General features: G+C 37.9%; 1 protein-coding gene across 1 annotated transcript in view; it reads left to right on the plus strand.

Moving 5' to 3' along the window:
- The window catches only part of TIAM2 (T cell lymphoma invasion and metastasis 2), a 76,149-nt gene that overhangs the window by 8,336 nt on the left and 42,953 nt on the right, over nt 1-24,860 (plus strand). Inside the window, exons 3-11 of the mRNA XM_029285509.1 lie at nt 1,900-2,072; nt 4,611-4,835; nt 11,323-11,508; nt 12,742-12,888; nt 14,818-14,889; nt 19,980-20,147; nt 21,371-21,475; nt 23,375-23,453; nt 23,936-24,028. Of these exons, the coding sequence (XP_029141342.1) occupies nt 1,900-2,072; nt 4,611-4,835; nt 11,323-11,508; nt 12,742-12,888; nt 14,818-14,889; nt 19,980-20,147; nt 21,371-21,475; nt 23,375-23,453; nt 23,936-24,028 (1,248 nt within the window). The remainder of the gene's footprint in view (nt 1-1,899; nt 2,073-4,610; nt 4,836-11,322; nt 11,509-12,741; nt 12,889-14,817; nt 14,890-19,979; nt 20,148-21,370; nt 21,476-23,374; nt 23,454-23,935; nt 24,029-24,860) is intronic.

A 24,860-nucleotide genomic window follows, 5' to 3' on the forward strand; every position in this document is an offset into this window, starting at 1 on the left:
AATTGCCTTTTGTGTCCAGGAATAGCATGAAGGGGGTATAACACAATGATGGACTGTGTTGCTGACATGCCTCCAGTGTTTCCCAAGACAGTCATATGCAGTTTGGGAATATCTGCTTCCATATAGTACGGACCTTCAAATAATAAAAGCTTCCTTCCTTATTTAAAGTTAAGTTGGCTGGTTGGCTTCAAAGTTATCCATTCTGACTTAAAAGCCTCATTTTTTAGTTCATATGTGTAATGAGTAAGCTGGCAATGATTATGTAGCATTAAAAAAAGATGTATATCTTTGTGTATATTTGGTATATCCTGTTGCAGCATCTGCTTCAAGGCTGGGATGAATTGGAAAAGGAATACGTTTGGGGAAGATTTGCTTGAAACATTTAAGATATGCTTGAAACATTTAAGATATATTCTGCTCTATTCTGCATCTATTTAAGTATATGGATGTAGAGGCTTAATGGTCAGCCAGGCCTACTGACAATTGTAGAAATGAAAGAAATAATAACTGTATTTTTCCAATTTTTTATTGAATTTTATAGTGCAAGAATAGATCAGATTTGTTTTCAGGAAATTTCAGCATATTTCTACAAAAGCTTCCCACACAAGAGTCTTCTTAGATCTTATTTTATAGCTTGATGAACCTCAATATGAATTATGTGCAGCCAAAATCTTTATTAAGAATCACAGTTTCCCTGATACTTGTATGGGGGCTTATGATAGTTCTTACTACTAAATCATGTCAGCCTCATAGATGGAGCCATCAAATTTCTGGAAATGTTAAAAGCAGGGTTTTTTTTTGAAATTAACATAAAGTTAGAAATTTTGCAGAAATTGAAAAAAATACCTATTACATGTATAAATTATTTCACTACTTTATAAAGTGTTTTATGTATCATTTGATTTGGCATTTGATAAAAATAAGCTTGTTGTATAACATTCAAGTTTATTTCATTTAGTTGCAAATATTACTGATGCTTATTTTATCAATTGTGAACTAAAATTTATAATTTTAGGGATAATTATTGTGTACTTAAAAGGGAACTCTTACAAGAACTTCACTTTTTGATGCAGGAATATTTAATGTCTGATTTTCTGAATCTGAAGTACGGTGACACTACCTTCAGTATCCATTTCTTCTGTTTTTTAAAATCATATCATTTCCATGCTTCTGCAAACTATAATGAGCTTTTTTTTACTCTTTATATGTGTGTGTGTCTATGTGTATCTGTGTGCAGTGTCAAGCTCTTGCAACCAAGCACCAGTGAATTAATGTATTAATAATGTAAAAGAGACTCATTTACTGTATAAGTGTGTATGTATGGTATATAGTACACAAGCTTCATGCTATTCTTAAAAAGTGTATGCTGTACTGTTCTTCTGTACTTTTCTTGACCAGTATTTAATTTATCAGTGCCTGGAAAGATTGCAACCATCTAGTCAGCTGTTAAAGTAAATTTATTGGTGTTCTGAAGCATCTGTAGGCTTAAAGCACTACCAACATTATTCCTTTAACATGGAAAGTTGTTTTTTTTAAAACAAAACAAAACATTGGAGCTGGTTAACTATTTTATCTGAGCAAGGGACTATGTTCCAGGCATTTTCTGATTGTAATCAGTATGTTATAATCTGATCTTGGGGAACAGCCTCATGAAGATCATTATGTTTCATCTGTGAATGAATCATTTTTGGTATTTATTCTTAAACAAAAAACAACTGTTCAGCAGCCTCAACTCTCACATCAAATGGCAAAAAATAAATCAAGCTGATGGATTGCTTCCATTTTCTCTTTTTATTGGAGAGTTATTCTGCATTAATTTTTGTATTAGTTGATACAAAATTAAATCTGTATTTCAGAGGATGTTGGTATAATTCAGGACTTCTTTTTTATTATGTGAAGGGTGCACTCTGCTGTTTTATGAGACTTATGGGAAGAATTCCATGGAGCAAAATAATTCACCCAGATATGCTCTGTTTGGAGAAGACTGCATAGTGCAATCTTGCCCAGAACACCCAAAGAAAGAGAATGTCTTCTGCCTCAGCAACTCTTTTGGAGATGTCTACTTATTCCAGGTATTTCCCTGTTATATAATATCTTTAATAATAATAATAATAATAATAATAATAATAATAATAATAATAATAGTAAAGTTGGAAGGGACCTTGAAGGTCATCTAGTCCAACCCCCTGCTCAGGCAGGAAACCCTATACCATTTAAGACAAATGGCTGTCCAGTCTCTTCTTAAAAACTTCCAGTGTTGGAGCATTCACCGCTTCTGGAGGCAGATTGTTCCACTGGTTAATTGTTCTCACTGTCAGGAAGTTTCTCCTTAGTTCTAGGTTGCTTCTCTCCTTGATTAGTTTCCACCCGTTGCTTCTTCTCCTGCCCTCAGGCGCTTTGGAGAATAGCTTGACTCCCTCTTCTTTATGGCAGCCCCTGAGATATTGGAACACTGCTATCATGTCCCCCCTCGTCCTTCTCTTCATTAAACTAGACGTACCCAATTTGTTCATTATCAAACTGTTAAATGTCCACAATATTGAATTTATGTACTACAGATAGCCCTCGAGTTACAACAGTTCATTCAGTGACCATTCAAAGTTACAACAGCACTGAAAAAAGGCACTTATGACCATTTTTCACAGTTACAACTTTTGCAGCATTCCCATAGACTTGTGATCAAAATTCAGATGCTTGGCAACTGGTTCATATTTATGACGGTTACAGTTTCATGTGATTACCTTTTATGACTTTCTGAAATTTTGGGCTCAATTATGGTCATAAGTCAAGGACTACCTATATTTACCTGTCTATTTATCTAATTTTATCCTGCTACAACTGGTTGATTCCTGATGGGCTATAGTTAGTAATTTGCAATAAGATATTTATTGTATACTCATTCAAAAGTAAGAAATCCCCCCCAAAAATAATCACAGGGTAGGATCAAAAGATAAAGCTCTAACCAGAAAAAACCCAGAGGAAATAGATATTTAATACCAAATAGGCCTGGCTATGAACTGATAGCTTTCCATTCAAATTTCTGTCCATATTTTTCCAACCTGAGCAATATTAAATTTCTGCTCTAAACATTTTCACAAATCGCTGGGCAGGCTGGGAAATTCTGGGAGTTGGTCACATAAGAATTAAGAGAAAGAAGTTAGTTACCTAGTAAAGAAAGAAGTCATTTAATTAAAGAATTCTTAAATGATCTAATGCTATGAATTTGAACCAAATTAATTGTGCATACTTATGAGCAACTTGCTTATGGCTGATATCTTTTGGAGAATATATTATATAGGGAAGATATCCCTTCAAGGGGTGTAAACAAGAAGAAATAATATATTTTTGAAATTATGGTTCTACGCATGTTTGTTACATGTACTAATTAGGTTCATAGTAGTCCTGTGCATAGATAATTTGTTTTTGAATCTCAGCAACAAAGAAGCCCAACTTACATTGTGTTCATTGATAATTACTTCTATCCAACTCAATTAAATTCTAGTCAGGATTCAGCCTTAAACATAAATTTATTTTTGAGATTAAATATGGAGGTAAGTTAGAACATAGATATCAGACACAAATCAGATGTTATAGAAATTCATTCAGAGGTTTTTAAGCTGTACTTCTTTATATCCTGGTTTGATGAGCATATTTTGAGATAGAACATAATGGGTTTTTTTTTCCAGAAAATTGAGATTCTGCAATGGCAGGATTTGTAATAGGCATAAAAGTTGGTGGAAATCTTGCTTTTAAGAATGCAGTAAAAAAAGGTTTTTTTACATCCTCTATAGGAAAATTGTTATAGTATTATAGCATTTTTTACTATATTGGCCTAATATTTTCATTTAATACTATGTATTATCAGTCAAAAATGCATTGTCTGAAAATAAGAGTACTTAAAGTAGCATTGTTGTGTTGAATTCAATCTGTGCTTCTTGTAATTGGCAAGACAACATATCTTCTGATATAGATACTTTAGGTTTTTTTGTTCCACAGATAAGCTACTGGGACAGAGGGCTACCTCAGAGTTTAAAAGAAATAAGTTTAAACCAATAAGGCAAGCATAATGACGGGAAGAAAACAGGTTGACTGAATTGCAATGTTTCTAATGTTGTAATGACTGCATTCTTCTTTATAATCAACCCTATGCAGCCCCTGCATTTTCTTACACAAAAAGCATTTTAGCACATTACAGAGAATTTAGGAGATGGCATAAACTGTTATTGGACAGTCACGGAAGTTGTCTTCCTGCTTCTTCATTTGCAATTATTTTCAGTACAATTTCCATTCATTTGTATTTTTTTTTTTAAATTAAGCTAATGGTAGGTTATGTAATTGCCATCCTTGCAGTCAAGCATCCTGTGATGAATTCAATCTTTTATACAAAGTTCTTCCTTTTTAGATAAAGCCTAAGAATTATTAGCTATGACAATTGCCAGTTTTTCAAGGCAGTATTAGTATAAAAGAAGCCTTTCATTAGTTTGAAGGGGGAAATTGCATGCTGTCATCACTGAATTGATCTCACACTGTTGTCCATTGGTTGTGAAACTTGGTAAGTTGCATTTTAGCATTCTGTTTGATTTTTTTTTTTTACCCTTTTTTTTTTTTAGGCTACAAGCCAGACTGACCTTGAAAACTGGGTTACCGCAATACATTCTGCTTCCGCTTCTCTCTTTGCAAAAAAACTTGGGAAGGAAGATACAGTCAGATTGCTGAAAAATCAAACTAAAGCCCTCAACCAGAAGATTGACATGGATAGCAAGATGAAAAAGATGGCTGAGCTCCAACTCCTGATTGTTAGTGATCCTAAAAACAGGAAAGCAATTGAAAACCAGGTACTCTGAAGTGGATTAACCTCCACACATTACCATTGCAAAATGTGGCTTCTTTAAGTAAGCCATTTGTTAATATTTTTAGGCTAGAAAGCAAGCATTTTGAAGACAATATGTTGCAGATGAGGAAATCACTGTTGCAGTAGAATTGACTTGAGCATATATGTTTAAGGAAGCTCTCATGGGTAACTGTTCTTGGCATCCACTACTTGCACATATGGAAGTAGTTATTTCTGCAGATTTCTGAAAGAGATACATGAAGATATTCACATTCTCCTGTGTAAATTGGAAGAATCAACACAAAATAACCCTGCCGATATTTGAACTATTGCCCACCAGACATATTACACCCTCTGCTCCAAAGGGTTTCTGAAAAAGTTCTGTCTTCATAGCTTTCCTAAATCATAATTGGGAAGGGGGCATTTTAACCTCAGGAGCAAGCTGTTTCCAAGCAAGGGAGATAGGATTGACAAGGGCTGTTTCTGGGCTACTCTAACTTTCTGGAGGGTCCCCAACATGTTATCTTGATCTGTACATATTAGGTACATATTTTACCTGGAACAGATATTCCTGAAGTCACTAAAGCCCTTTATAGGAAATAGCTAGCAATTGAATTAAGGTTGGACTCTTAGTGGTAATCCAATACAGTTCCTACAATATTTATGTTATTCTACGGTATCGGTTGGCACCAGTCAGCAGGCGTCCAGTTGCATTTTACGTCATTGTAGCTTCCCAGCTCTCTTTAAGGGCAGTCTCATGTGAAGGAAATTGTGGTAATCCAAATGTGAGATGATCAGGAAAGGCTTCAACTAGCATATCAGCCAAGGCTGAGTAACATTAATTGTATCTGGCAGGAAATCCCAGGTTGCTCATCTTCTGAAATAGCGCTGTTTCATCCAGAGCTAAAGATGAACCAAGAAGGCTTCTGCAAAAGAGTCACGCCATCTTACTGTGAATCACTGTAAGCCTATTTCAGGCACTATTTCATGAAGCTCCTGTTTGGTGTGGAGTGAACCAACCTGGTGTGGAGTGAACCAACTTTCCAGAGTGGATAGATATTAAAGAAAGTGGTGGGAAGGGCCAGGTTCTGAGATACCTCACATTGGGATGTCTAAGGGTTCAATCTGTTTTCTCCCACTAACAATAATTGGAATGGCTGACTCAGAAAGAAATGGCACTACTGTAAAACAGGGTCTCTGATCCCAATTGTACTGAAGAGAATTTCTAGAGAACCCCTAAAACTATTGAGAGTTTAATAGAAGAGACAGGAAATCACCTTAGGCTAAATTTAAATACAAATGCCACACATACTGTATCATACAGTAAACATAAAAATAACTGTTATCTAATCCAACTGTCTTGTTTTGCCAATATCAATAAGCTTAATGGATGCCTCACAACCAAGTTGTTATACTTGGGTTTCCCAGCAACAGGTATTAAGAAGCTTAATATCTTTGATGTCAGATTACAGCTCTTAATAGTGTTATTACGTTTGCCTAAGTTTCTTTTAAACCATTCAAGTTGGCAGTCATTCTACAATTTAATTATGCATTAAATTCGACAGCGGGTGAGAGCTGACACTCAGGAGTGCTGCTGATTTATTTTGAAATCCTTTAGGCTAAAATATTTTTTTCCATTTTGAAATACTTTAGTATGCTATTCAGGAAGAAGTAAAACACACCATTTCAGTCCTTAGACTTAAATACATGAAGCATATTTTCACATTCACTCTTTTTAATTATGGCTCAGTTAGAAAAGCTTATGATAGGGTCATTATTTTATACTCTCATTTTAAATATATATATATTCAAGCAGTCTCAGGGCCAAGACTGATTTTAAGGTACACGGGCACACCCACAGGCATGGGCACAAGAACAGGGGTCCCCAACCTGTGGGCCGCGGCCCATTACCGGTCTGTGGCCTATTCACAACCGGGCCGCGTGAGTAGCTGGCTGGTGTGTGCCCACGCACAGCTCTACTCATGTGAGTGTTGCAGGTGCTCGAAGCCCCACTCGTGAGTATCGCAGGCGCTTGGTGCCTCACTCATGTGAGCGTCACAACAGCTTGCGGTCCCACTCGTGTGAGCACTCGAGACCTCGCACAAGCATCTTGGGAGCTCACAGCTCCACTTGTGCGAGTGTCATGAGTGCTCTCAGCCTCACTCGCACGAGCGGTGTTCATGCGCGCGCACACGTGCAAGCCTGCTTGTTCCACAAAACCATCCTCTCTTTCCCTCCTCCAGGCCACCAACCAAAAGGTTGGGGAACTCTGCACAAGAAGATCCTGATGTAGAAGCATCTGGATTCAGGCAATTTAAGCAGAATTTCCTTCTGGAAGTCAAGAAAAATCTGCCCCAGTGACTGGAGACTCAGAAAGCAGTTCAGTTTCTCATCACAATTGGCAAATGGGCAGTGAAATTAAAAATCTTTTACTGGCTTAACCAAATGCCATTATAAATTGGGACCAGATCTCTCCTGCATAAAGAAATAATATGTATAAACTTTGATATAATGGCCCTAGGTTAAGCAAAAGGTTTTTAATTTCATTGTGCAATTTGCCAATTGTGATGAGAAACTGAACTGCTCTCTGAGTCTCCAAGTCACTGGGGCAAATTTTTTCTTGACTTCCAGAAGGAAGTTCTGCTTAAATTGCCTGAATTCAGATGCTTCTACATCAGAGTCTTCTTGTGTATGTAGTTCTGGGTGTGCCCTTGCACCTTAAAATAAGCCTTGGCCCTCACATCCCTGCAGTTTTCTTGGCAGCATTTTCAGCCCTTGCCTAGGGCAGAGAAATAATGATTGGCCAAAGGTTGCCTAGCTGGATTGGTGCTGACATAGGGTTAGAATTCATTCTTCTGGTTTCCAGCCTAGTATCTTTAAACATTGCACCAAATTTGGTGTCCTCCAATTTACCTACTTCGTTTCTGAAATCTTATGGGGTATTCAACCTTCCCTTGCTTGCCTTGCTGCTGCTTTCATGTCCACCTAAAAACAAGGAGGCTTTAAAGGAGCCAGTAGCATGTTGGCAAGAACATTCCTGGAGTTTTTCTAATTTTTGATGATCTAGAACAGGGGTCCCCAACCCTCGGTCCATGGACTAGTACCGGGCTGCGGCATGCCAGCAACCAGTTCGCACAAACAAACAAAGCCCCATCCGCGAGATGCAGGCAGCACACAAAACCACGCCCCCTCCGGTCTGTGTAAAAACCTCTCTCCACGGAACCGGTCCTTGGTGCCCAAAGGTTGGAGACCTCTGATCTAGAATATACACTCTCATTATTTCACATTAGGTTTAGATATAAGAAAATATTACAATAAGCTCTTGGACTCCAATCTGAAAACTTGCTTACTAGGGAGTAAATCTCATTGAACAAAGTGAGTCTTATTTCTGAATCAGTATCCATAGCAGAGTAAATAACTTCATTTTTGGCTGAGAAGCTGAAGGATGTGTGGGATATAATGGAGATGATTCCAGCGTAATAACAGTCAGAATTTTTATTGCTTTTTTCGTATAAATGTGGGTTAATGTAATAAATATTCCCCAATACCCCCATAATAAATGCTAAATGTTAATGGTATGATCTGAATACTGCCTGTGATTTCTTTCCCTCATGCACCTCTCTCTTTTTAATGTGAAATTCGCAAAAGAAAAAAAAGTGTTTTTTTCAAAGCAGTTACACAAGAGATTTTCCAATTGAAGACACTTTATAGTTTCTTTAAAATTCCATTTCTGCTTGTTATCAGATATATCTCCTATAAATATTCATTGGCTTGGTTATGCAGTATTTGCAACATTCTAGAACCTATTATTTTCTCTCTTGGACTTAGTTGTATATATAATTGTGAGGTTATATGGAATGCTTGTGCTACATACTTCTATGATTTGAATGTTAGTGAATGGGTAGATTGCAATGTTAACTCAAAAAGGAATTCAGTTTTTAAATAAGAGAAAAATCTAAACAGAGGGCAATTTTAAAGGAATCTAATAAATGCTTCTTGTACCAATAGTTTCATGCTGAAGTCCAGAGATACTTAAACAGCACAGTTTTCTGAAGACAGTGCAGCTTTACAAAGGCTTTCTGAAGAAAGTGCAGTCTTCAGAAAAAACTGTGCTGTCTTTATAAAGCTCTGCTGTCTTTCTGAAGGCTTTCCGAAGAAAGCACGGCTTTCTAAAGGCTGCACTATCTTCAGAAAGCCTTCTGGAAGTAAAGGCAGGGCAGATTTTACAAAGGCAGCACAGCATTCCAAAAGCTCAGGGAGCCACATGTAGGAAAAGTTAACAGGAGAAACTGGATTCAAAAAGGCGATGGCAAAGGCAGTGAGGTGCTTCCACCTCTGCCATGGTGGCTGGGCCCCAAAGATGAAAGAAGACAGCTGGGTGAACAAATGCTTGCTGGAGGTTGCTGGGGTTTTGTGGATGCTGTGGCTTGACGTTATGCCGTTGGGATAAGGGTAGCCTGTTGGCCACTGGTCTGAAAAGGAGATGGCAGAGGCAGCAAGTCACTTCTGCTTTGGCCAGGGCAGCTGGGCACAAAAAAATTGGTTCAGGGAACTGGGAGAGAAAGCAACTGGGCAAACAAATGTTTGATTGGATAGGTTGGGGTGGATGAGGCTTCCCTGGGGTATGGCAGACAGCTCCAAATACGGTTCCTGAGTTCCTTGGCACTCCGCAATATAACATTATATGATGTCTTGCTTTACGACCGCAATAACTGCAATCCCAGTCCCATTTGTGGTTGTAAGTCAAGAACTACCTGTATTAGAGAAGTTGCTGAAATTGTTTGTATCTGTCATGATGAAGGGGGAAATCATTTATTTTTATATATATTACATTTTTCTTTTCTTTTAATTATTGTCTCTTTTTTACTTTGTTACATTTTTCTTAGTTTATATGTATTTTTTTTACCCTTATAATGGTAAACGTTATTAAAATTAGTACAAACATGATTCTGGGGTACAATTACTTATTGGAAATTAAAAAAAATCTCTAGGATTTTACTTATCCTTGACTTTTCCTATATTCTAGGATCTTTTTCCACTCCCTTCCCTTGATTTTATGTGTCTCACATTGTAACTCTGATCTCAGTTCCAGGAGAGATAAAGACAGGAAAAATAAATTAGAAAGATGAAGATAAAAAACCTGATGAACTATTGGTAGTCCTCGACTTACGAGCACAATTGAGCCCAAAATTTCTGTTGTTAAGTGAGACATTTGTTAAGTGAGTTTTGCCTCATTTAATGACTCTTCTTGCCACGGTTGTTAAGTGAATGACTGCAGTTGATAAGTTAGTAACCTGGTTGTTAAGTGAATCTGGCTTCCCCATTGACTTTGCTGGTCAGGAGGTTGTAAAAGGGGATATGAGCCAGTTGCCAAGCATCTGAATTTTGATCACATGATTCTGAGGATGCTACAAAGGTTGTAACACTGAAAAACGGCCATAAGTCACATTTTTAGTGCTGTTGTAACTTTGAACGTTCACTAAACAAACTGTTGTAAGTCGAGGATTACCTGTACAGCCTTTTAATATGTTCAGATGAAAATGCAGAGGCTCGACTAGACAGAGCATGTGGTGGGCCTACTGGACTACTACTTTATTCACCGACTATTTCATGTTAAGCTGGAGATCTGAAGGGGAGCCAAAGTTGCAATTGGTTGAATGCAAACAAATCTGAGATACCACTGTAGTAGGGCCCTAAGTAGTATAGGGAAGTCTTCTCACATCCTGGTCTGTGTGATCATAACTCAGTTGCACTCTGCCAACTGAACGTGTGAAAGAACAGGCCAAGGCTGCAATTATGGTCCAGTTTTCTATCAGATTGAAGGTTGTCCACATACAGTATTTAGTTGCACATCAGAACAGAGGTCATGAATGTCATAAAAGTATATAAAAAGGCACTGGCAGGAAAGAGCTCAAGAAAACAGAAGGCCCAGAAATGGAGAGAAAAGTCTTGAAACTCTCTTATTTAGTGGAAATCTAAGGAACTAATCTCAGTTTATAACTCTGATACAAGAAATCTATCAGTCGTAGCTTTATATTTTCTGAGTTTTAAAAGGACCAGCTGGTTTAGCTGGCCTTTTAGCTGAGAATAGTAAATATTTTTCAGAGTGAGTATTAAAAATAGCTAGTTGCCACCTCTGTACCAAAAAGGTAATAGAGGCTTTGCCTCCTCCCCTTCCCCCCATCCCAATAGTAATTTTTATTATTGTCTTGAATCCACCCTTTAAAGGCAGAGACTGGGGAAGACAAACTGGAAGAGCAGTAGGGCTGATGCATTTCTATATATTTTCCTCTTGCAGTTCCAGGTTTCTTTTGACACAACATCAATTTTCATAAGTACTTGGAACACAATTTGACTGAATGCGTTTTGAAAAGGATAAACTAATAAACTTTTATGTTGTTCCAGATGTAAATAGCTTGGGACCAAGGCGCAGAGTTATTTCCTCTCCACAATTTGTCCTGCTCTAATACTTTATATGTGTTCCTAAACAGATTCAGCAATGGGAGCAGAATCTGGAAAAATTTAACATGGACCTCTTCAAAATGCGCTGTTACTTAGCCAGTCTGCAAGGTGGAGAACTTCCCAATCCGAAGAGTCTTCTGGCTGCTGCCAGCCGTCCTTCGAAAATGGCCCTTGGGAGACTTGGCCTCTTCTCAGTCTCATCATTTCACGCCCTGGTAAGCTGGAAGGAGAGTAATAGAGAAGTCATATCTTTTTCGGTCCCATTTGGTTGCATTACTTCAGAAAGGGGGCTGGGGCCCATGGCAACCCTGTATGACCTAGAGCAGGGGTAGACAACCTTGGCTCTTTTATGACTCGTGGACTTCAACTCCCAGAATTCCTGAGCCAGCATGGCTGGCTCAGGAATTCTGGGAGTTGAAGTCCACGAGTCATAAAAGAGCCAAGTTTGCCTACCCCTGACCTAGAGGGTGGTCAAAGCTAGCCAGGGAAAGGCAATCTTGCAAGTAAAATATGGTCCTGTGTCATATAGGGCTATATAAGTGCTATATAAGTGAATTTTATCTGAAAATCTACTGGGAGCAAATGCAGCTCGTAAAATAATATTACAAAGGCAGACTGAGGCACAGCTGTTACTGCCCACATTCCTGCCTTCTGAACTAGCTTCTGCTTCTGGGTGGGGTTTGAAATCGGTCCCATTTAGGGTGCCTTGCAGAAATATGGCTGAGAGGTGTCTAGAGCATGAGTGATGGTGAGCAGGGTCACCTGAACCAGTAAAGGGCACAATATATTGCTGTACAAGGACCCTCTTGGCTATGACCTATTCAGGCAGGAGCCCTGAGCCCAGGAAGACATCCAAATTGCACCCAGAGGAAGGACAACCTCTGACAGAGGAAGGACAACCCCCACGTATGGCTATGGGTGGAAAATCTATAGAACTGGAATCTGGTTTTGGGGGGTGGGCAGGTCAGAGCTGTCTTCTCAAGGTTGAATCAGAGCCTGTTGGCTATGCAATCGTCCCTCTCCCACCATAGCGTCCAGACTGGGATAACACAGAGAACTTCAATTGGCTGGCCTGGGACAGAGATCTATAACTATCATGCTGATGAAATTCTCTCCCATGCTAAGAGAAGAGCTTCTGGGAAACTCAATCGCCATATTTATTCTAAAAGATAGCAGAATTGCCATCTCTCAAAAACTTGCATTCCCTCTTTTATTTTCCTTCTCATTATCTGCTGCAAGTGTTATAAAGCAAGTGTTATAGAGGCCATCACAACAGTGAAGATAAGTCATTTTGGAACGTATCTTTTATCTCTTACTTCATGTGACTCATCTTGATTACTGTCTTGTTGTCCGAGAAGAGATATGAAGAGATCTACAGTTCAATGCTTGCATCTGACTTTCCCTTCTGTTCCTTGCCATTCCCTGTTCTCCCCTTTCCCCAAAATTAGATCTGCTCCAGGGACGAGGCAGCTCTCAGAAAGAGAAAATGGTCTCTCTCACAGAGAGTGTGGAGCAAGAAGGGTTTGTTCTCCTCCCTGAAGGGACTGGATACCCTCGCGAGAAAGGCAAAGGAGAAGAGACCTTCTATAACCCAGGTAGTTCTCACTTGATTCATATCATTGAACATTGAGAAGTATTAGCAATCATGCCAAAGTCTGTTGATGCTTTGCCGGTGACATAAAGACTACATAACTTAAATCTTATGGTGTACTAAACCTTCTCAAATAGAACCATGCAGAAAGTCAATAGATTTACATTTGCACATTATGCAAAGCCAGTGTTTGATAAACTATGATCTTTTGACCAATCCAGAACCAATATTGCACATCAGGAAGGTAGCGATGATTTGCCAAGTCTGTTCTTGGAGTTTCTTCCCTTTTATTTAGTACCATTTGCATTGGATTGCTTGGAGCAAATAGAAAAACTTGCCAGTCCCTGGGGATAGCAACTCGTTCTATTGACCAGCTAGAAAGTTGTTGATGATATTACTGAGGGAAATTGCTGAAGAGGCAGGACCAATTTTAAATCTGGAGTCTAAAACAAACCATGTTTGGTTAATGTATTGATCTGTTTGTGTGACAGTGTAAACTACATTAAACTAAAGCATAGTACAGTGTGTAAGCCCAGCAATAGGATACTACATTTATAAACGTCAGCGCCAGTTTCCCCATTAAGTGTATTTGTGATATCAGATATATATATATATATTGGGTGGCTAAGAATATTTATTATATTAAGTGATTTCATAGGCAATTTAAAAAGGAAGAATATAGGAAAAATGTAGCAAATATAAATAAGTGTAGCTACATGTATTGTGTCATGAAAAAATCCAACTGAGGAAAAAATACCATAACTGTAAACTTCTTGGCGAATAGAACACATCAAAATTGATTAGTGTGTTTGCAGTCAAGATAGAAACATATTGTAGTAATCCAAGATAGAGGACATATTGTAGTAACCAATTGCATAACTGAAAAGGATAAGAGTGGCCAAAAATATTGTGAGACCTGGGTGGTTTGCATGATATTTATTTAAAAAGTCACAAGTACATGAATCAGTTAGACGCCATAAGCCCAGTTCCATATCTTAAGATGTTTAGAAAGATACTAAAGTGCTGTCAGAAATTTATCAGGAAATAACAACTCTTATCTTCTTTGGTTGCCTCTCACATGTTCCTTATCAAAAATGTAGTTCTTGAAGAACATGAGAAAAGGAAATGCAGTGGTCTATCAATAGATCAGTAGATTTTTTTGTGGAATAATAATTTAGTGGAAATATACTTCATATGAACTTAGCTCTCAGTGTTTACCAGAATTGTGACACATCTTGATTAGTACCAATAATAGGCTTCCTCCCATTCAAATTCCCAAAATCAGAGAAGGTAGAATGAAAAAGTTTGAGCTTAACTCTTTCCAAATGTGGTTACAGCCTGGAAGTCTTACATGGGTGCCACTAAATGTTAGTCATGTAAAAAAAAGCTGCCAGCATTGAATTATCTTGAAAATGGAACTACATCTTTTTGAAGTGGATTTTCAAGAACAGGATAGGAAGAATAATGACACTTTTGAACTTTGGTGCTGGGAAAGACTCGTGAGCCAAGGAAACAAACAAATGGATCATCAAACAGAGTTTTCATTCTAGGGATAAATGACCAACCCCAGCATTGCTTCTATTGTCCATGCCCAAATAGTCCCTTCTGACAATATTTTTTTGATAAAGGAAGCATAATGGTTTGAAATCCAGTTCAGGAGGAGTCTTATGCAAGCGACTCCTACCACACATTTACCTGGCCCCCCTCCCCGCCTCCACTTAAGCATACAGGATGCTATTCCAGTTGTCTCTGGGCCAAATTCAGATCTAGGACTGCTTCTTCATGAAACAGCCAGTACCCATTGCTAGTAGCAGGTAGATACTTTAGGGTGAACCAACGTGTACTTTTACTTTATTTGGGGGTTTATTGCCTTTTTTGCAAGTGAAACAGCGATTCATTATGCATTATGTTAATTTATTTTTTCTTTAATTAGATTTTTGACTCAACTGGAGGGCATGGAATTCCTGGAACACAGCTACCTCAGTATTGCAGTAATTCTGCTGAGGTAATATAATAAAATGCAACAAATTTAATTTAACTTTCACTTGTTTAATGTGTGTGCAGATGTTATAAATATATGACAAACAAGCAGGTTGAATGGGCTTCCTTACTTGCTTTGAGTCATAAGTGGGGGCGGGGGCGGGAAATACTTTTATCTTTTCTATACAAGCTTCTGCAGCAGTCTCTTAAATAAATTATTGCATATCCTGCCACTCACAGTATTGTCACACTAATTTGTCCCATTAAAATTGCTCAACAATTATGGACAGTCACTTGTCTGAAATGGCATGGGGTCTTCTGCTCGAGTAGGGGGATTGGACTAGGAGAACTCCAAGATCCCTCCCAACTCTGCTATTCTATGTTATATGTTTTTCATTTACAGAAATGAGATTCCTATGCTGGGATAGGAGTATTCAATTTTTTTTTTAGAAAAAAAATCTCTGTAGATTGGATACCGGCTAGCTATATTCAATCAGTAAAATATGTGATTCATTTAATACAATTAATGAATCATATATCCCAAACTACTGGGCAGTAGTTTTAGGTTGTATACTTTTGTTCATATATAGTATAATCCTTTCATTTTCTAATATAATTACAGTATGCAACTTTCATAGACCACAAACATGAAACATGTCTTGTTCATTTTTATTTAAAGTCATAACTGTCTAAAGTTCCTTATGTCAAGCCCTTGGGCTTGTAAACCAGAAAATAGAGAAGATAATATATTCTGTGGATTTATTTTCTTGGCCAACTCCAAAGGTTTGGATGATAGTGGATGACACCAGAGCTCCCCCAGACAACTATAACTTCTTGTCACAAGCCACTTTGTTGTACTAGAAGCATTTAAATCAATAAATACTGACTCCTCCCACTGATCTCATTTTCCATTACAGTTCCAAAGAAGGGCTGGTTTGGAGCACTTGGACTCCCAGTCTTTAGGGTAGTGAAGCCTTGGGAAATGCTGACTTCCCAGTAAGAGGGCAGATGGGTAGCTTTGGGAGAAGAGAAGGAGCCCTATTGACCTTTTAGATCAAAGCAAATATTGTTGCTGGAAAACTTAATAAGTAAATGCTTCAATGATATAATAAACCAGTACTTGACAACTTTTTCTTCTATGGTTTCCTGGATTCTCTTGCAAAATCTCAAAAATCTTGTAAGAAATTGGGGGCTTTAAAGTATCAATTTAAACATAAAAATTTAAATGAGGTCCTTTTTAAGAGCGTGCCTAGTTACTTGATGGTGCCATGTTATTGATGTAGTAAGTTGGTGTCTGGTCCAACATTTTATTCTAAGCTTGGCTTGAGTGCAGGGGTTCCCAACCTATGGTCCACTCCTGGTACTGGGCTGTGGTCTCTTGGCCATCGGGCCCCGGGAATAGCTGGTGAGCACCCCCAACTCACAGTAGCTCCACTGCACGGGCACTAGCAATCCCATTTGCGCATGCACGGGGACGCTGGCACCACCACCAGCATCATGCGGGTGCTAGTGGGCCGTTTGTTGCATCCACGCGGACACCAGCACGCAAACCATGGGTGTGCACAACTTCCTTGCACATGTGCAAACGTACTAGCGCCGCCTCTGTGTGAAACCGTTTGCGCATGCGTACATGGGGCCTCACACCCACCACACATTTCACTGCTGCTCCCTTTCCTTCCGGGCTGACAAGCTGAAAAGGTCGGGGAGCTCTGCCTTAGAGACCTCCCTTAAGACTAGAAATAGTCTTCACTAATATCTCTGTTATATTAAACTACATTAAAAAAATAAAATTATCAGTTGATACTATATAGTATTTTTTTAAAAATCTCTCCTTGATAGTAAACGTACTGCTCACAAAAATAAAGGGAATGCAAACTCCTTCAGTTCCATGTTAAAATGTTCCCTTTATTTTTGTGAGCAGTATAGAAGTCCTTTATATTTGAAGTTCTAGTACTATAGGATATGATGGCACTGCTTTATGCAAGATGCAGAAATGTACATTTAAAGTGGCCCCACTGAAAGTACCTTTGCTGTTACATGCTTGCTTGCTTGGTCTTGCTTCTAAGGACAGTAGGAAAATACATCAATTGTGAGAACGCCTTGATGCGAAGCCAGATCTGTGACACTTGCTTCACTGAATTAGCCCCAGACTACTACATAGAATAAGCTGTAGCATTCCAGCTGTAAAAGTACTTAAATGGTTTAAATAGCTGTATCTAGAGGAGCTGCTGCACTGCTTCATAATGCCTCATTCACTTACTCAAAGAAATGATTAATTGTAGCATGCTAACCCACTCACCATTTCCTGATGGGTTTACTGAAGCACACAGGTTTTCTGAGGTGTTTCATATAAAAACGGAGACAAAGACAGGAAAATTATGAAGAAACCAGCTGCTTTTCAAGCAAAAATGTCGTGCACATTACAGACTTGGCATAAATTGCTGGAAAACTCAATGTGTTGTCAGAACTCTGTGGCAATAAATGAATGAAGTATTGTGATATTAGTTACAGAGCAGACCTAACTGAGAGGAAAAATCTAGCCACTTAGTTTTAAAGTTGGAAAATATAAATTGATCTTGAAATGAATTAGCCTTTTTTTCTTTTAAAAATTGTATGGAATTTTATTTCCATCACATTTTTTTTAAAAAAGTATTTCTAATTTGGCAAACCTAAAAACTATTTGTGCAGATATTTTATGACTGTTAAGAGAGTCACTTTGGTATAGTGGTTAAGGCAGTGATGGCGAACCTTTTAAAGATCGGGTGCCCAAAAACTGCCCCCCACCCCCGCTCTGCCTCCTGCCCTGCCTGCTCCGCCCCGCCCACCCCCTGCCCCGCCCGCCTGCAGGGCCACGCACCGCCTCCATGGCCTGCCGCAGCAGATCGCCAGGCAGCCCTGCAGCACCATGGCAGCCATGCCCTTTGCCCACACCCCGCAGCATCATCTGCATGTTATGGGATGCAAGGGCAGAGTCTTGTCCCTGTTGCCCGGCTATGTCCTTGGCTGTGCTGCTCTGTGTGGACTGCGCCTGGGGTGACTCTCCTCCAGGGGTGCTGCTGGTGAGGGGGCCGTGGGGGGAGGCGGGGCTGGGGCAACAGCGTGTGTGCCCACAGAGAGGGCTCCGAGTGCTGCCTCTGGCACCCGTGCCATAGGTTCGCCATTAATGGGTTAAGGCATCAGCTTAGAAACTGGGAGTTCTAGTTGCACCTTGGAGACAAAGCAAACTGGGTGATTTTAGGCCAGTTTACTTTCTGTAAGCCCTAGAACCTCTCCTGAAAAACCTTGCCAAGAAAACTGCAGCTAGTCTGTGAGAATCAGACACAATTGAACAAAAGGGGAAAAAAGTTATGAATGTTAGGCAAGGAAAATAGGCTTAGGCAAACCATCCGTTGCATTTCATATCTAATTATTGCAAAGATTAAATCAGTTTAAAGATGGGAACAAACATGCCTCTGAGAGGTCCTTGGTGGTCTCTGAGCTTGATTGTTTTCTTGCAGACCTTTCATTATCCAAACTAGGTAACACCATAGTGCTAGTCAAGTCACTAGAAATGATGATGTTATTTAGTTTGGGTAATGAAATGTCTGCAAGAAAACAACAAGCTCTGAGACCACCAAGGATCCTTCATTTAAACCCTGAGTTACAAATATCCTCCTTTATTGAAACATGTTTGTAAAGTATAAAGCTACGGTATTAGACATAGGTTAACTGTGTAAACACACTGAGTAAACACTATTTTGTTTTTTTTTGTTTTTCATTAAAATATGTTCTGTCTTTGCTTTTTATACCTACATTGCAAAAATGGACAAAATTATTTTTATAAGCACAGTTTTTCCTATATTTCATTTTTCAGATTTCTAGCTGAGTGGAAATAAGCTACCATTTTCATTTTTTAAAAATGTGATCTTTGTTAATGATTTCTTTCTAGATTGCCTCTGTGGAAGAGGATCTTTAAGAAAGTTTGTTGCCTTCTGCTCCTAAAAGAAAAAAATGAGATTCAAATATAAGAAATAAATAAACCTTTTGGATATTAAAATAATAAAGCTTAATTGAAATGCTTTGAACATAAGTATCTTTGATGTTCTGAAAATGAATGGGTTGAGGTTTAAGTAAAAATTACAGTTACATAGTCTGAAGCTGATCTCAGATGGAAAAATTGCTGGGATCTACCTTTATATGTAGCTTTTGTCTTATGTCTTTTAATATAGAGGAGACATTTTCTAGTGTTCTTACCGTGATTGTGGTTTAAATGTGGAAGGTTTGACATCGGTTGCTATTTTTTTAATATGAAGAAAATAAGAAAATCTGTATTCATTAATAAGACCCAAAGGTGCTGTTTCAAGAAGCAACTGGCCTTTCTTTGCTTTTCCTTGAAGACATTTCACTTGTCATCCAAGAAGCTCCTTCAGAACTGAATTGAAGAAGATCCTTGGATGAGAAGCGAAATATCTTCAAGGAAAAATAAAGGAAGTCCAGTTGCCTCTTGAAAAAGCACCTTTGGGACAACCCTGACCTGGATGACTGAAAATCTCCATAGACATTCATTAATGAGGTTTTGCTGACTTTTTAATATGAAGGAAATAAAAAGAAATGTAAATTCATGTGGGTACACATAGTATTCTACATATCTGTATGAGTGAAACTAGCTATACTGCCCTCTGTTGGTGAAGGTTTTAAATGAAACTTTAACCTAATCAAGTTTATGTTTCAAATCGTAACAACAGTCAGTAGAATTAACATTCTCTAATTTTTTTCATTTCCACTGAAAATGTCATATCTGCTAATGATTATTTAAGAAAAAAGGGACAGAGGTGGGACGTGAAGTTTGGTAGGAATAGCAATGAAAGCTACACTGTTGTTTTTTCATTCCATTCCATCTTACTAAAGGTCTTCATTTTTACTGATTTGAAAACATTTTGAAATATTGCTGCAAAAATGTTGAATGAAAGTCTGCTACAAATACCTCATTTTCAATTACCTTTTTATCGAATCTATAAACTACAAATAAAGACATGATCTGAGACGTGATTTTTAATACTTTATTAGACAGCTAAACCCTTTGCTCTTTAAAAGAACAACAATATTTACTAAATGCTGTATGTTTTTTTCTCTCAGCAGAAAGTAGATGAATTTCTAAATGTTTACTACTCGGCTCCAGAAAATGCTTCAAAAGAAAATATCTGGGATATCCAGTCATTGGTTCGGTACCCTGATGGCGAAGGAATAATGTTAACCCTAAAGCCAAATCACAAAATAAATGATGTGTTGACCTTGGCATGCAAGGTACATTGTTCCATATCTTAATATTATCATATAATTACACTTATTTCCCTTAAGTAGGCAGTGAAGAAAGTAATCAAAATACAAGTAATTAAAAATTTAAGTATCTTCAAAAAGTATTTAGTAACTAACTGGTTTTGATGTAGAGAAAATAAACTTCTCATTCATTCATTCATTCATTCAACTGGCCACCATCATGCTCCAATTGAATCTAGGTGGCTCAAAAACAACAACAATTGCTATATGCAATCCAGATAAAATAAACAATGAATAAGATGGTAAAACTGGCCGGTAGCAACATATTGCAACCACCTTGTCCTAAAACCTGGGAGAAAAGCATTCACTTTGTCCCAGTATCCCAGAAATAGTTTTCCTGATAATAATCTAGCTTTTAAGACCCAGAGTGGATTTTTAAACTCAGTTTTTATCACTTGCGCTTTCTATTTTGAGAAAAACAGGCAAGTGTAAGATATCACAGATAACCACTAGGTGGCATGAGAGTCCCAGAGACAAGTGGAAAAGTTTTGTGAAAGGAAATTGCCTTAAAAAAGGGAGCACATCCGTAATTATTTGTATAATGTCCCTTACTTAAGGCACTATTGATCTTTAACCAGCATGTTATCTATAATGACTTTTTGGGGTTGTTCTTTGAAATAGCATGAGAAGTGGCAGTGGGAATTTTAAAAATGGTCTTTATCCTTTCTGTTTGCAGAAGGGTTCCATAGAGGAAACCTCCTTTCATGTACAGAATGAAAATATATTCTATGCATCAGTGTTTATCATAGAATTCAAACTTCAGTGTTTCACAATTCCAGAGGAGTTTGAAAATAAAAATGTAGGAAGAGCCAACCAGAGCAAAAACATGTTTCTTTTGACAATCAATCAACCAATTAATACTAATCATTCAATCATGGGTCTGTATTTGGAGTAGAATTAGCCGTCTGTGAAATCTGTAGACGCTAAGAACTGCCAATATAAACTGGACAAGATTTAAAATTTATCTTACTACTTGCTGATTTTTCTACATAAGAAATAATATTAGAAACTAAAAGCAACAGAATTACATTGATACATAAACTGTATGATTTATTTATGAAGGTGCATATTATTACCGTATTTTAGAAAGTGACATGTTTGAGACTGAAGGAAGATGTATCTCTGTATCTGCTGTGATAAATATTTGTCCAAATAGTTCCTAAATGTTAGATTTTTTTTTCATCCTTTAGATTAAGCAGATGGAGCCAAGACATTATGGTTTACAACTTAGAAGGTTTATAGGTGAAAATACTGAACACTGTATCCCCGAAATGTATGAATATATTCAAGACCAGGTAAGTGCACAGGATCAAGAGATGCGATTTCTTGATCAGAATCCTTATTTGAGGACTTATAATTTTTCGTTCTTACAGAAAACATGACAAACTTTGCAGAGTTGTGTAGATGGACAGAACAGGTAGAATATTTTTTGAGCTGTCCACCTTAGAGTAAGATATACCTAAGGAGTATAACTTGTCAGGGACTGTATAATCTCTAACTCCAAGAAATGAAATAACAACAACAACAACAACAATAATAATAATAATAATAAAGTTGGAAGGGATCTTGGAGATCATCTAGTCCAACCCCCTGCTCAGGCAAGAAACCCTATACCATTTCAGACAAATGTTTGTCCAGTCTCTTCTTAAAAACTTCCAGTGTTGGAGCATTCACCGCTTCTGGAGGCAGGTTGTTCCACTGGTTAATTGCTCTAACTGTCAGGAAGTTTCTCCTTAGTTCTAGGTTGCTTCTCTCCTTGATTAGTTTCCATCTGTTGCTTCTTGCTCCAAACACTTCTTAATGGAACAGTCCCCTCATAGCCAAAATGGAATTAGGCACAAATAACTGATCTATGAGATGGAGAAAAATATTAGAATCCTGGTCTTTCAATGTTGGCTGCAGGTAAATGGTTGAAATAGCCATCTCCAACTTGGTGACATTCCAGTGTGTGTGTTGCACTATGCCTGAAAAGAATGAACAAAAAACCCCAAAACCCCTAACATATATTGGCTGAGCAGATTGATATGTAATTATCATATCAATCTGGATATGTAAAACTTAGCCCTAGTTGAACTTGGTGTAAAAGAACAGGTTGCTAGAAATTAGATGCGAGTTGTTTTAGGCACATCCTTTTTCATCTGGAAAACTACACATAGTCTTTATTTGGCATTGCAAAGGCTGTACTGAATTTTTTTTTAATTAGCTATGGGAAGAAAATAAATGGGATGGGGACCAGAATAAAATGCATTTTAATTTGAATGTAATTAAAACTAAATCTAAATAGGCTATTTCCCCAGGTATTTGGTATTTTGTTTTCTTTTTGTCACATTAAAACCTAAGACTTCTGCAGCTCTTTTAGGAGGAGATCTGTTTTTCATATGCCTGGAGCTTTAGGCCCTGCACCTCTTTATTAAGTTAGGGTGAGGCATACCTCCATTTATAGATGAGAAATTCTCACCATTCTCATTGATATTCACTACAGTCTGCTAAACTGGCTGGTGATTCTAATTTCTGGGAGCTTTGTAACACCTTCTTAATTTATTGCTGCTCTGTTACATTAGGAGCCAAAAACAGATGAGATAAGGCAGCCACCTTTATTCATGTATCTGTTGTCATCACATGTCAAGTGAGCTTAAGGATCTTATTTGTCTACACAAGAGTGGACAGCTAAAGAGAACAAAGCTATCTCCCTCTTCACGTGGACTTGATACTTGAGGTTTTTTTTTTTTTTAAGTAGCTCATCCGTCATACTGAAAGTTTGATCAGGCCAAGGAGAAAATTACTTAAAGGATTAGAACTGCAGCTAGGCAATAACAGACAAAGGTGAAACTTTGCTTCTTGTCCAAATATAGATTATGGATGGATTCTCTATCATGTTGCCTTTAATATTTTAAATGATTCTTTAAGTTAACTATCATACTTTTTATACAAAAGTGACATTTTTCAATGCTTTAATCCAATAATAGTGACTGAAATAAAATTTAACAAATGAGATACAGAATCCCAATAGAATTGACACGATAATTGGCAATGTTCTGTCCTTTAATGGCAACCACAAAAAGCCTTGCAAAGCAGCTATTGAATGGAAGAGCTGATCCTAACAGTGACACTATTGGGCTTATTCATTGAGTGTATTTTGAACTTGTGCATCTATCCCCAGTCCAGCTTGAAATGTGATATTGTCTCTTCTACAGATATATGATGAAATAGAAATCTTTCCTTTGAGCATCTACCATGCGCATCTTACTAAGAAAGAGGGTGTAGCTGATTTTGGTAAGTTAACTGAATGAGGAAACTGTTTTAAATACTTGCTTGGTTGACTTGGTTAGTTCTGTCTCCTATATTGTTAGCCAAGGATATAGTGTGCCTTTGAAGTCAGAGTCCTGTTTAGCTTTCATAGAAAAGACCTTGATGGAATAGAGTACCCAGGGCCTTTGGATAAATGGAGCCAAAGGAAACTATGATAAGAGTGATTTGGTTTGGGAGCTAAAAAAAATGGCATGTCCTCTGTTGAAGTTACTATGTTATAAGGCTACAAACAATGATATTCTGCTGTTAGTAATTATTCTCCAATGGCCTCTATTTTACTTTTATGTTATTTCAGATGTATACCATGTTAATGAGACGCAATATCCTAAATAACATAAAAATATATTCTTTCTATGTAATTGGTATTGAATACTAATTCTGTGTAGTTCATTTTAAGACGGTGGTATTGACACATGCTTATAAAGCTGATTTTTTTTTAATTCCAGGATTTGCAGTCAACGTGCAAGTTGATGAACACCAGTATCTTACCCATATCTTTATAAGTGATGTTCTTCCTGATGGGATAGCTTACAGAGGAGGTTTGTGTGTCTCTCTCATTTACATTATTTTCTAATGCCTACGCATGGCTCTAAACTAAAATAAGCCACCTAAAATACAAGTTATACACAGGATACAAATGCTCAAGGAAGGATGGATGGGTGAATGGAAGGAGGAACCATTTTATCTCTTTCTTTTTTGGCAGTGGGTAGGTCTATCAAAACTTTCTTAGATTCTTAGCACCAACATGGGAAGGTTTTTTGTTATACAGATGGACAGCAAAGCATTATGTGGAACTCTGTATTGATTGATCGATTGAATTTATATGGCAGTCTGTCTCACATGTGATTCTGGGTGGGGTACACAATTAATATACAAAATCCAATCATTAAAATCAGTTAATGACAGCTAAAAACTGCAATAACAAAAAGATGGGCGAGTGTAGTCTAGACTTGTACACAGTGCACAATGCCATTTAACAGGCTGTTTACTTTCATGGGATTCCCAAGCCCAACAGCAAAACCAATTTTTGAGGGACTTCCAGAAGTTCAACTGGATTGGGGCCAATCTCACCTTGAAGGAACGATATGGTCTGCCATTGCAGAAAAAGCACTCATCTTGAGTCTTGCCAAGTGAAGTTCCTTAGCTAATGAGACCCACAGTATGTCCCTCCTGCCAGACCTGATAGCATGGGTCAATGCAATTGGGGACAGGTGGTCCCTCAAATAATTTGGCCCCATGCCATGTAAGGCTTTAAAGGTCATAATCAGCACCTTTGATTTAAGTGAGAAGCAAATTGACAGCCAACGCAACTCCCAGAGCTGAGGTGTAATATGTGCAGATCTTGGAGTACACATAACTGCCTGTGCTACT

Source organism: Protobothrops mucrosquamatus, unplaced genomic scaffold (genome assembly GCF_001527695.2).
Source record: "Protobothrops mucrosquamatus isolate PMUCROS unplaced genomic scaffold, P.Mucros_1.0 scaffold1784, whole genome shotgun sequence".
NCBI lineage: Eukaryota > Metazoa > Chordata > Lepidosauria > Squamata > Viperidae > Protobothrops > Protobothrops mucrosquamatus.